This window comes from Chelmon rostratus, chromosome 5, assembly GCF_017976325.1.
Source record: "Chelmon rostratus isolate fCheRos1 chromosome 5, fCheRos1.pri, whole genome shotgun sequence".
Lineage (NCBI taxonomy): Eukaryota > Metazoa > Chordata > Actinopteri > Chaetodontiformes > Chaetodontidae > Chelmon > Chelmon rostratus.
In genome coordinates this window covers 10,287,646-10,300,304 of record NC_055662.1, presented here as the reverse complement: position 1 = coordinate 10,300,304, position 12,659 = coordinate 10,287,646, and the positions used below count along the sequence as shown (strand labels likewise).

The following is a 12,659-nucleotide window of genomic DNA, read 5'->3' as shown; positions in this document are numbered from 1 at the left end:
CAGACACAGTAACCCATGCCGTGTGGGTTCATTCTTATCTTGTGCATGAACTCCATGCTATTATCTGATAATTGCTTGTCCTATCTTCAACCAATTTCCCTCTCGTATTAACACTATGGCATAGTTGCCTTTGAGCTTTGAATCGAGCCCATGGACAATGCTTTGGCAATTTGTCTTCTGTATCTTCCAATTAGACATTATTCATTTATTTGCATTAATTTGCACTTCATTTTAATACAAATGTGCATCATAGAGGACAATATTATAATAGTAATGTGTTATGTTTTTTGCTTTTTCTTTCATTGGCTTGCAGATTATACCCAAGGACAATGAAACACGGTCCACTTTAATGTACAAGTACATCATCCATGAAGATTCGGTGCCTGTCAACAACAACAATGTAATCCAAGAGGACACGTATGAGTGGGCTCTGAAAAGCTGGTCTCCATGTTCCAAACCTTGTGCTGGAGGTAAAGGAAAAAATTACCATCAAATTAGAAAAGAACAGAAAGGAATAATTTCTTTCCACTTTTTCTATTGTCCATGTCTATCTGACTATTATACTCACTGCTTTTGTTGTGCGAAGGCAGCCTTCACAATCACAATAGTGCCCACTGAGCTGTATTTAAATGCAGTGCTGTTTTATGGCTGAACACATGCCACATGATGATTATATTTCATTTCAAGGAACAAATACTGATCTTTACATGAACGATTGTATCATGATGCCTCGCTCTGCAAGATGGACAGGATACATATGTCTGGCTATTTTTAGACACAACAGATGTCCCGCCCGTGGTTGGCTGTACGCCTTAGACACATCTAACATAATAATACTCTCATGAATAAATTATTATAGAGTGCGTCAGTTGATCAAATAGGTTTAAATAGGATTTTCATGTGTGCCCGTACAAATGTTTTTCAGAAGGTAATATCACAGGATCTTAATAGATTTTTTTTTTTTTGTGTGGGAAACAAGGTTAAAGTAGGGCTGGCTTTCTTTTTAAATTTGATGATACTATTGCAAATATGAGTTTCTGTACTGAAACAAAGTATACTTTTTTCAATACTAGGAATTTTTTTGTTGTTGTTCAGTGTAAATGTTGCATGAACAGAAGCCTAAAATCACCACAACTTTAACATAAATCAGAAACGAAGATTTTAAGAATGATGCAGAATTACAAAATTACATTGTGTTCCTTTTACAAATTTGTCTTTTTTTAATGAATTGCACAAAAATTTCATAACAAAAAACCTCACCTCCTTCACAGGTTTTCAGTACACCAAGTATGGATGTCGAAAGAAAGGAGACACCAAGATGGTCCATCGTGGCTACTGTGACGCCAACAAGAAGCCCAAACCCATCCGCAGGATGTGTAACCTTCAGGACTGCACACAGCCTCAGTGAGTACAGGCTTCCCAACTTCCCTCACAGGAAAATATCCTGAACAATGATGGAGAGGAAAAATCCACTTAACACCCAAAGATCTATGCTGGTCCGTCAATATGTGAAATATATTTAACTGTGTGTTTTCACACACACACATAGACCAAAATGATCTCGTCCTGGGTTTCTTTGCGCTACACAGATTTGTCAATATAGTAGGTGACGTCTAAAAAGAGAGTGTTGCAAATCTCCTTATACTGCATCGTGATGCAGTACATTTTCTGGAAATCAGTTGAGAAACTATGAATGGATCAGTAACCAGTACAGTAGATACGGCAGTATCTGTATTTATACTTGTGTCATAATGTTTGTTTCACCGTGACAAGGGGCTCAAACCATCAGAGCCTCGGGTAAATTTCTACCAGGCTTACACAGGGAGTAATTTACAGGTTAGTCTTGACTCTCCAGTGCCAAGTGCCTGGACGGGTCTACTTTTTATTAATACATCTAGTCACTGTGTCTTGTTAGGAGAGTAATGAGTTTTGTCACAAGAGATCCATCATAGCGGGCTGTTTTTATTTCTACCAAATGATAACAGCTGGGTTGGAGACAAGATAACGGGAGTGAAAACCAGCCTCTCTGGGTGAAAGCACACTCAAGCTGTGGGTGGCTACTACTCTCCTAATGGCAGCAGGGGTGTGAAAGTAGAAAAGAAATTTCTTTGGGGCCTAATGTGCTGGCTGAGGTGAGGGAGTCTAAATGCAGGGTCATGACAGAAAAGGCCTGCAGGTGAAAGAAATGCTTTAAGAGAGAGGGATGCATAAGCTGATCAGCAGTGGAGGCTCTAAACCACCAAGAGGAGAGGGAAGTGTCGCGGCAGCTACCCTTAAAAAACTGCAGCCAAAATCACCCATCCAGACCTCACAGCTAGACGAGCCAGCTTCCGTACTCGAAGATGGTGCAACGTAAAACACAGAGGACCTCACACAGCAGGCTAATGGTTACCCGCCGGCTGTTCTGTTCAACTTCAAAACCAAAGTAACGAGAGACAGAGAGATCTGAAGCTGCTGTGATCTGACCCGGTATGAGACATTCACTCTCTGCTGTTTAGGAAACTTAGTATTTCTCTTTGGAATGGAGAATTGACCATAGCTCACTGCAGACCTCTATTTGAACAGAGCAGAGCGAATATCTCGTCAGACTGTCTCTGTCGTTCAGACCCTTTTTTTTTTTGGCAAATACTCTAAGAAAAGTTTTAAAGAAAAACAACCCTGCGTAGTAAAAACTTCTGGAGGAGTACTGTAGAAAAAGTGTTATATAAAAACAAGCTTGCCAAATAAAAACTACTGTTTTGGTGCAGATCCAAGGATTTTGAAGACCCTTGTCCTATTGTTTCATGGTCTTCTCCACCAACTTGAATGAGGAAAAAAACCCAGATCCGAATCCCAAATATCCCATGATTGTCAATTACTATGTGCACCTTCATGCAGTTTAAGGGCCAGTTCAGAGGAGTATGCAGCCTTGGTGGAGATACTATCTGAGCTCTCTGAGGACTTTCTCATTTTTTCCAACCTTTTCCTTGACTGACTTTGACAGACTTTGTAAGTTGGTGTCTGAGTTGGTCAGTGTGAGGAGACATACTTTTGAAAAGAAAAGTGAATTCCCTCAATAGCTGGCCTGCTTTTTTTCATCATTGCTAGACTCCCTACCTTGCTTCATGACTTGACTTATCCTTCCTTCCTCTAGTCCAGAAAAAGACTGAGATTTCAGGAAGACTCGGGCAGAGGAGATAAGAAATGTCGAGGTGGAAATTTGGGACAGCGTGCCTGAAAAAGATAAGAATACAGCAGAGGATGTAGAGGAATGTATAATATTAAATCCATATCTGTCTTGGATGTTGCAGCTTAATCAATATGACAAACTGCCACTTCCTGTTCACAGAAATGAATGCAAATAGGCAGTGAGGCAGCTGGATATGCACACAACACAATACACAGCAAATGTGTAACCCCTGTGTGGAAAATTGTTTTAATTCCTTTGCAGTGCATTAAAAGCTTCCCATAGTAATTCAAATGAATCAAACACTCTGTAACTATTGTCCTGTCCTATCCACAACAGTCTTTAATGGGAACTATTTTCTTTTAAAGGTAGACAATGTGAAACACAAGCAATTCATCATAACCTTCAGTGGCTGAAACTGCAAAACCTCTACAAATAAAAATAAAAATATCTGTTAGACTGGATACCACCGGTGGATAACTGTAAAATACTTTATGTATGTAAAAGATATAAATAAAAATGTGATTGATTAAGCTGCTTGTTGAAAGACTCCCATGAGTCATTTTGAGTGCTTCCAAGGAAACGGTGAAGTATTACATACACATCATCACATTATCCTATGTTAATACTAAAGCTCTCTCTCTCTCTTTCTCTCCCTCTCTCTTAATCTCTCTTTCCCTCTTCCTCTCTCTCTCTCTCTCTCTCTTTCTCTGTCTCTATCTCTCTCTCTTTCTCTCCCTCTCTCTTAGTCTCTCTCTCTCTCTCTCTCTCTCTCTCAGTGTCTCTCTCTCTCGCTCTTTTTCTCACTCACACACAGATGAACGTCATTGAATGATTGAAGGTATAGTCATATAGAAGATTTCTGGTGTGTATATGCGTGAAAATAAACCAGAACCAGAGAATTATTAGGCCAACTGAAATACAGAGGACTGCTCAGAGGTTTGGTGGAAACAGATTTAGTCGGAGTGTGACGGCTTTACAGATGCAGAGCTCGATGGCACAGCTTGCAGACTGACCAGAGGCCTGTCATCACTCAGTGAGATTACTGGGTCAGTGAGAAATGACACTACTTTGCAAGGGCACCATCCTGGGCTTTGCACCGCCCAAGATGACTGCGATTGGTTTGTAGAAATAAAAACAAGAGAGCCAGTTTTTTTTTCCTGATACTGGAATGATAATGGGTGCAGCCAGACTTTTCTCCAGAGCTGAAGACATACATTATAATGACATCAGCTTGGGCTCTGGAAAACTGTCATGGTCATTTTAGAGACCAAACAATGAATCAGGTAATCAAAACAATAATCAGTATATTAAAAAAAAATTTGCGGATTAGATAAGACTTTATTAATCTCACAGTAGAGAAATTTACTGTTACATAAACTCTTTAGAAGACACAAGGGCGGCAGGGGTGCAAACAGTAATGAAAGGTGCAAATGAGAACAGTGCAATTGTGCAAATAGGCAAAAATAAAAAGAATTTAAGAAATTTAAAAAATTTAGAAATGAGGTATCCTATGTACAGTGAATGCTACCACCACAAAGGCATCTTGCTTTAGTCTGTGATGAAGTCAAGCATGTTGAAATGAAAATTGTCATAGTGTCATAACAGCTGAGAGTTGATGACACGCCAAACTTGATGCCCTGTCTTTGCTAACTCAGGAGTTTTTATCTCTCATTTAAAAAAAATGTTTTGGAACAGGCATACTATGGTAGAAATATAGTCTGCAGCCATAGTGGCTCAGTGAGGCTGTACATAGGCACAGTGGTGCTTTGAGCACACTGGCATGCTAACATGCTCACTATGATAATGATAATGATAATGATAATGTCATCTTTACATGCTGCCATCTGCTAATTAGCACAAAACGCAAAGTCCACCTGAGGCTAATTGGCCATTAGTTTGCAGGTATGTGGGCATAAACCAAATTAAAATGTTGACCTGATGGATAAAAAAAAATCTGTGGATATTACAGTTTATCTCGAGGGGACATGACTGAATGTCTGATCCAAATTTCATGGCAATGCATTCTGTCGTTGTTAAGACACTGCACTTAAAAACCACAAATGTCAGCCTCATGGTGGCGCTAAAGGAAAAATCAGTCACGAATCAGCATCTGGGGACCATTAACATCTCGACTCAAGCTGTGGACCAACCCACCAACATTCCTAGAGCCACACCACTAGCAGGGCTAGAAATGTTAATTACACTGCAGAACTGTGTGATAATCAAATTCCACAACATCGATAGCTCGCCTTCTATTACAGTTTGCTTACAGCAGTGCATGTTGAGCACAAAACATTTAGTACATTCCAAACTACTAAACACAAAACAAAGAAACACCTTGTATACATATTAGACATATTATCAAACAACATACAATATGTGTTTCTCACATACATTTATATATGTGACGCTCAAATCAGTGAATGGGCACATTGGTGTATTCGCGCTGTTGGTCAGTCAATGCTACAGCTCATCTCCTGTCGGTGAGGGGTTTTTATTGACATGATGGTGCAGTAATTATTGTCTCAGTAGTCTGTAAAGTTCTCAATTTAAAGTCTTTAAGAGGACTCTTTAGGAGACTGCTGAGCCTATGGATAAATTCTACTAGAGAGAAAAACAGGTAAATACAACGAAAATCAGTATGAGAGCACAACGCTGGTTTCTGTCCCTGCAGTCAGGCGTTCCAGACACAGGGAGAATAATAATAATTATTCAGATGCCATTTGGTGTGAGATACATTACTGCAGCCTGCTGGATGATTTTAAGTTTATTTATTAAAAACATTTACATGCTTTTATTTAGCACAGAGTGGATGCTCAGTGTCTTCCCTGCTGTGGGCAAAGGGACAGAATGATCAGATGATGAGGCACTTGACAGAATATTGTGGGAAATTTGTGTAATACTACAGTATTATATCATGGTGTGAGAAAAACAAAAGCGATACCCCACTCAAGACATGATTCTACCCCTTTCCACTCTCTTGGCAGTATAAGGGAATAGTCTTAAAGTCCAGATGAAATGGTATTTCGAGGGCATCTAGCGTCCTTATCGACGGGTTTCCAAGTGTAACAGGATAAGCGGCAGGGCAGAACATTGTGGGGAATTTGATTTGAAGGCTGAAAAGCAGCTGTGACAATAATGTGTACAATGGGCAGCGGTATCTGTCAGGGAGAGAGAGACAAAGCCCATCATATGCTCCATGTATTTGCTAAAGCAGTCCACTGTAAAATGCCTTGTGCATAATCTGGAGCTGTCATGTGAATAAATTCTAGCCAGCAGGCCTGTAACCGCTGGGTTGGGGGACCACAAAACTAGGTTTGTGATGCCTCCTCCCAAAGACACACTGGTGCACCGTGCTGATGCTAGCAAGCTAATTAATGAATTTTCGCACCGTGCCACTCAAGGTTAAAGATTGATGGGTGGGTGGCATGATATTATTGGATGTTTCAAGCCTGTCAGCACGTGTTAGATTTTTGTCGTACAGAAAGAAAACACAAATGTATTTTGACAGAAAGAGATATTTTTTTGGCATACAATGTTAATGTGGTGACCAGCCGCCCCTGCTTGGCAGTGACACATTGATTGTCTTGTGTCAGTCCTGCTAAACTCATCTGCATTTGTGTTGTGTTGAATTTTAAATCTGAAGACTAAGAGGCCAAAGAGAGGCTCTGTTAATTCTCTCTGAGTGAAGATGTTTTTTTCACCCAGATTGATTAACTGAGCTCTTGTCACCACTGCTGCTTGTAAACTATGTTAGGGGCTCAGTAACTCTGAATTTAACATTATTTGACCTCTGGAGTGTTTTTTCTGTTAGTTTGATGGATTCCTGCAGTTGAGAACAACTGCATTCAACAAATAAACACATGGAGATGCTTCTAAATGCCTTTGCCTAAAATCCAGGCATACTCATGTTTTTATTGTATGTATATTGTTACTTTGTAAATTTGGCAAATACATGTACAACCAATCCCTTTGAGCAGCAAGTTAAAAATAATTTGCCAAATCAGATTGAAACAAACTCATATTACTTTTCTGTTTTTTACCTTGAACAATCTTTCGCCACAGATTTATCCTCAGTGGTGGAATGTTTCCGAATACATTTACTCAAGTTCTGTACTTCAGTACGGTTTTGAGGTACTTCCATTTTGTGATGTAATAGATTAAGCTAGTGGTGCCTAACGGTTTGTCACTGGGCCTCTTGTCACATTTCAGATGGCTGTGAGTTGTTAGCAGTTCCACCAAAGAGTGATTCCTCCTCTAAACCTAAAAGTTAGAAAAAAAAAATAAACTTTCAAAAATAAAGACAGATTTGTGGACCACAATATTGTTTTTCTTCTTCCCTCTCCATTAATGATCTTGATTTTGGGGGGCCCAACCCTTCAGCTAGGAACCACTGGACTAAACTAGCTAACTGTACTTACCGTAGTTAAAATTAGCTACATCTGGAGCTGCTGCAACAGTAAAATGCTGCTTAAATCTTTGTTGATGCATCAATATGAACAATCTAATGTCACGTGTAATAATAGACACATTTTACATTTTACTGCAAAATGAGAAGTTTAATTTTTGGTTACTTAAATACATTTAACCGAGTACTTTTACTTAAGTAGGTACAAGTAGGTATATGAACGTAGGATCTAGTCTTTTACTTTCTTGTATTGGCACTTTTTTTAAAGATCTCAGTGCTTCTTCCACACTGTTGTTGTTAAATGTGTACTTTTTTGTTGTGACATAATCGACTAAACCTGCTGTATATCCTCAGTCATTTCCTCACTCTGATTCATTCAGATGGATCTCAGAGGAATGGGAGCATTGTACCAAAACCTGCGGCAGCCTGGGCTTTCAGATCCGGACCGTTCGCTGCGTGCAGTTCCTCCACGACGGCACCAACCGCTCTGTCCACAGCAAGTACTGCAGCGGGGAGAAGCCAGAGAGTCGGAGGCCCTGTAACAGAGTCCCATGCCCTGCCCTGTGGAGGACCGGAGCGTGGTCAGAGGTTCAGTACCCACATTATCTATTTAAAAGAGGCTTTTTGTTCTGTTCTGAGTGTGGATCATGACGCCACAGATGCATGTGACTGATTTTACTTTTAACGTCATCTTGTTTGATCAGCTTCCTCGCTACCAGCTCACCGTTTTCCTGTAGATTTCCGTTGATACAGCTTTGATATGTCTGGTAGTGGGACTTAACGGTCATGTACAGTTGTATAAAAATGAAGCATGAGGCATCTGATGTTTAATTTAGAGCGGTGTCACGTCTCATCTGAAAACACGGCAGTTTTAGTTCCTCCATCCAAATGAGACAATAAAAAAAATCCAATAAACCTGACGTTCCGCTGAGTGGTGGAGAGCGGATAAGAGCTAATAAGATTATTCATGTCAGCAGTTCATTTTCATGTGAGCTTTGCTCAAATTTTTTGATAACATCTATCTCCATACTGGAATAAACCTCTTTATATGCATGCACATTGTGTGTGTGTGTGTGTGTGTGTGTGTGTGTGTGTATATATATATATATATATATACACACACACACATATACATATATATTGTCTTGTTATTTATTTGTGAGTTTATTGTAGATGCTTGTGACATGGAGTCTTAACATATGAATCTTTTTTTCTTTCCCTTTTTCTTCTAGGGTTTTAGATTTATTCATTTACCTTGGATCAGTCACAAAGACTGACCCTTAATAAAGCTCATCTTCAACAAACTCTTGAACTAAGTTGAGAAAATCCATCCAGACACTGTAAGCATGCTGCATAAAGCAAAGCTGGTGCAGAAGTGATTGGCAGTCAGTGATCCACTTCAGATTTCCCTCTGTGCTCTCATAGAGAAATCCGGTATAAAAAGGGGCAAAATAAAATGATAAGTTGTCGAGATTTGTCCCACCCGGTTAACGTGACATGTACTGTAGTCTCTGTGACCTGCTTCTCTTGTTTCAGCTCTGCCCTCCAAAAACTGCTTGTTTTGCTGTGTGTGAGTGAGTTGCTGATTGTGCTCTTCCACAGTGCTCTGTGACCTGTGGGGAGGGGATGGAGAGGCGTCTGGTCACTTGCCGGATTGGAGATCAGTGTAATGGAGAAAAACCTGAAACCGTGAGACCGTGCAGACCAGGACCCTGCCACGGTAAGCATGTTACTTCCGAAGAACTGAAGGAAGCTGAATACCCCAGCTTCTATTCAATGCTGTGGCTCAACATTTCAGTACATTTTTGCACTCTTCAGAATAAAAGCCAATAATCATAAAGCATTTGTGTCAGCAGGTCCTCCAAAACAAACTAAGCACAACACAACATATATCATTTATCATTTCCTTCCAAAGGCCATTTGTGCTTGTTCACCTCCTTAACTGCAAATCATGCATTGTTCCAACCTTCCAGGCAGCCATTGGTTTCCATTGATTTCTGTATGGTGTTAAAAATCAATTGGCAGACCTTGAAACTCGCTTGAGTTGTGCAATTGATCACCGTGGACATAAAGTCTGCATTCATTTGTTTTAGTTGTTTCATAAGTTTCATAGTGTTGGAGCAGTTCATGTGTATATCCTCTGCACTCACCTCACAACAATAGTACAGCTTTGATAAAAAAAAATAATAACATAGACACTCTGTGATCAATTACAAAAATCAATAATGTTTCAAGAGTCTGCCAATTATTTTCATGACCTACAGAAATGAATGGTAAACAGCTGGTTCCGGGAAGGAAGAAAACATTCACTCAAACGTTTCGTCAGTGTAGCACCCAGTATGTGATTTTGTAGTGAATAACCAGGAGCATGTGAAGTCTCTCCAGTCATTGTCATCTACTGAAGCGTGACTCTGTGACATCTGAAAAAAGAAATTAGATCTTCCTCTTACAAGTGAAAAGCTGAATTGATGGTCTTGCTGCTAAAGCCTCATGTGTTCTGGTGTGACCCATAGAAGCTAAGTCCGCTAACTGTAGCAAAATTATGATTGTAAGCAACATTTCTGAGTTAATTGGTGACTTTATGGCTAATTTCAAGGGCTTTACTACAAAACAGGAAGTGAGAACAATGTTGACGTATGCCAGTTGCTTTTTTGAACATTTTAAGTAAAACACAATTGCCAGCTTGATGTTCGTAGCCAAGGCACAGGGATAGATTGCAAAGGACTATCACTTAAAAGGAGGAATATCACTTAAAGGTTCTCAAGAGCTTTAAAATCAAAGTGGCATTCTAAATATGCAGAGAGTAAAGATTAAACCACATAAATACATAATATACATACTTATTGTGTATATTTGCTCATTTAATTGAGTGTGCTGATGAGGTGAATTCAGATGAAATGAATCATTCGCATCCTGCAGTACATTAATACAACAGAGACAGAGATAAAGAGAAGCAGGATTTTGGGGGGAAAAAAAGGTTGAGGAGGTTGAAACTAAGGAAGATGTACCGTGTACACATTACTTCAAAGAAATTCGGGGACAAATAAAGTATGTTGAATTGAAGTGATTTTTCAAAGAACTTACTACTTATTTTTTGGGGGTTTTCTTGAAGCTGTTTCAGTGCTGTCTGTAATTTAATTTGCTGCTAGTAGTACACTCAAAAATTAACCATTTTTCAGTATGCACAAAACAAATCAAACTACATACTCAAACTAGTCCTAGTTTGTGCTGCTCAGGTGTTAGCATTACATTTGAGTCACGATCAGAACCCTCAAAAACTCTGTTAACAATCTGGATGATAAACATCTGTCCACTGCATAGTCAAAAAGATTTTAGCCATCAACTGCCGTCTTTGCGTCCACTGGAATATCAACCTACTGATGAAACATCATTGTCCAAGTGGTTAGAAGAGTCTTTGAGGATTCTTGAAATACCTTCAGAATAGCAGCAAGCATGAACGACCTCTGTCAAACAGCAGGTATTTAACCCTCAGAGAACCAGATGCTTATGAATATTATGCATATGTAATGTGAATGCTAATACATAAGGGGCACAAACTGGAGCGACTCAGAGCCTGACTGAAGTCGGGATCAAAGCAGCATTCTGCTGAATGTGCTGGGGCTGAAATGTTGGGACAGTTTTTCGTGGCATAAACACAAAAATGTCTCATTGCTCCACTTCACTCAGCTTTTTTTTAAAGCTCTTTCTGAGGCCGCCTCTCACCACTTTTCAGCACCTTGCATGCACACTGACCTCACGCTACGTGCTCTTTGACTTTCAGATGAGCCATGTAACGGAGACAAATCCATCTTCTGCCAGATGGAGGTCCTGGCGCGGTACTGCTCTATTCCAGGCTACAACAAACTGTGCTGTGACTCCTGCAGCAAGCGGAGCGGAGCTCTGTCTCTGTTTTCAGAGGCGGCTGAGACGGAGGAGCGTGTCCGCTTTGGATCAGCCTCCCAGCTATTAGAGACATTAACAGCCTCTGTTGCGGCCAACGGCACTCGCAGTGCTAAACAAGGCTCAGGCAAGGGATCCGCCGCAACGGGCCACGCTGCCAAACACGTCACCACCCCTGCTCCACTTAAGAAAATCCCATCAAAGATCACTACGGCACCAAGGCGGGTTCCACGGCACATCGGTTTCACTGGCAGCAAGCTGCCTGCCATGGCAACATCCCCCCTGGCAGATCCTGCCGAGGGTCAGAGGTCGAGCAGCTCGACAGATAGTCAGTGGCCTAGAGAATATTCCACAGTGGAGAGATGAAAGTGACGCCCTTCCCCTTCAGGACTCTTAATGTACAGTAGATAATCCAGCTTCATCCTGAGTCTTCTCAAGCCAAAAGCACCACAGAGCGAGAAATAGAGAGAAAGAAAGAAAAGTGCTGGTTCACTTTGTCGTTGAGAATTTCCCTTTTGCCCCTGATATCGACTTTCATACTTAATAGTGAGAGGAGAAAATTATACAGTAATTTCAAGGCAAAGGGGCATGCGGTCCGAAGGGAGTTTTCACCCGTGTCAAATGAAAAGCTTAATGAAACGCAGCTGCGGTAGTTCATAGTGAATCATTTTTGGGAAACAAAATAGCCAAAGGATAGCTTAATTTAATTAAAAAAAACAGCTGTTTTGCTACACTGGCTCCACACTTCAAACATCTCAGTCGATATGACAAAGAAACGCTTGACTTTTTGACCCAGTGAGTCTTGAAGCCTCCAGCGAGGAGACACGCAGGAAGGCGTCTGCGCCTCCCCTCTGATTGGGCTTTTCTCTCGTCTCATGACTTTTAATGAACCCATGTCGTCTGCAGGGTGTTGCAGCAGGTCCTCCAGCAAATGCTCAGCAAAAGGCGAGAGAGAAAATGTCAGCAGGTGCAGTCATTGCAGCTGATTCAAATTGTGACAGTTCATGCAGATTGAATCCACAACAACAGATCATCTGACGCAGCTGAAAATCCCCTTTTACTTGAACGTCGTAAACTGCCATTCTCTTGCCAAAACCAGTATGGAGCTTGACTCGTGCTGAATTCAACTGTCCCTGTCAGTACATATATGGTATCTATATGGCCACATATGGGAAGTGGCCA

At 40.6% G+C, this 12,659-nt stretch overlaps 1 protein-coding gene across 1 annotated transcript in view; it reads left to right on the top strand.

Moving 5' to 3' along the window:
- The window catches only part of adamts3 (ADAM metallopeptidase with thrombospondin type 1 motif, 3), a 125,538-nt gene extending 113,695 nt beyond the window's left edge, over positions 1-11,843 (top strand). The window contains exons 18-22 of the mRNA XM_041936784.1: positions 314-470; positions 1,272-1,404; positions 7,958-8,165; positions 9,180-9,297; positions 11,359-11,843. Coding sequence (XP_041792718.1) covers positions 314-470; positions 1,272-1,404; positions 7,958-8,165; positions 9,180-9,297; positions 11,359-11,843 — 1,101 coding nt within the window. The remainder of the gene's footprint in view (positions 1-313; positions 471-1,271; positions 1,405-7,957; positions 8,166-9,179; positions 9,298-11,358) is intronic.
- Positions 11,844-12,659: the final 816 nt, after the last annotated feature.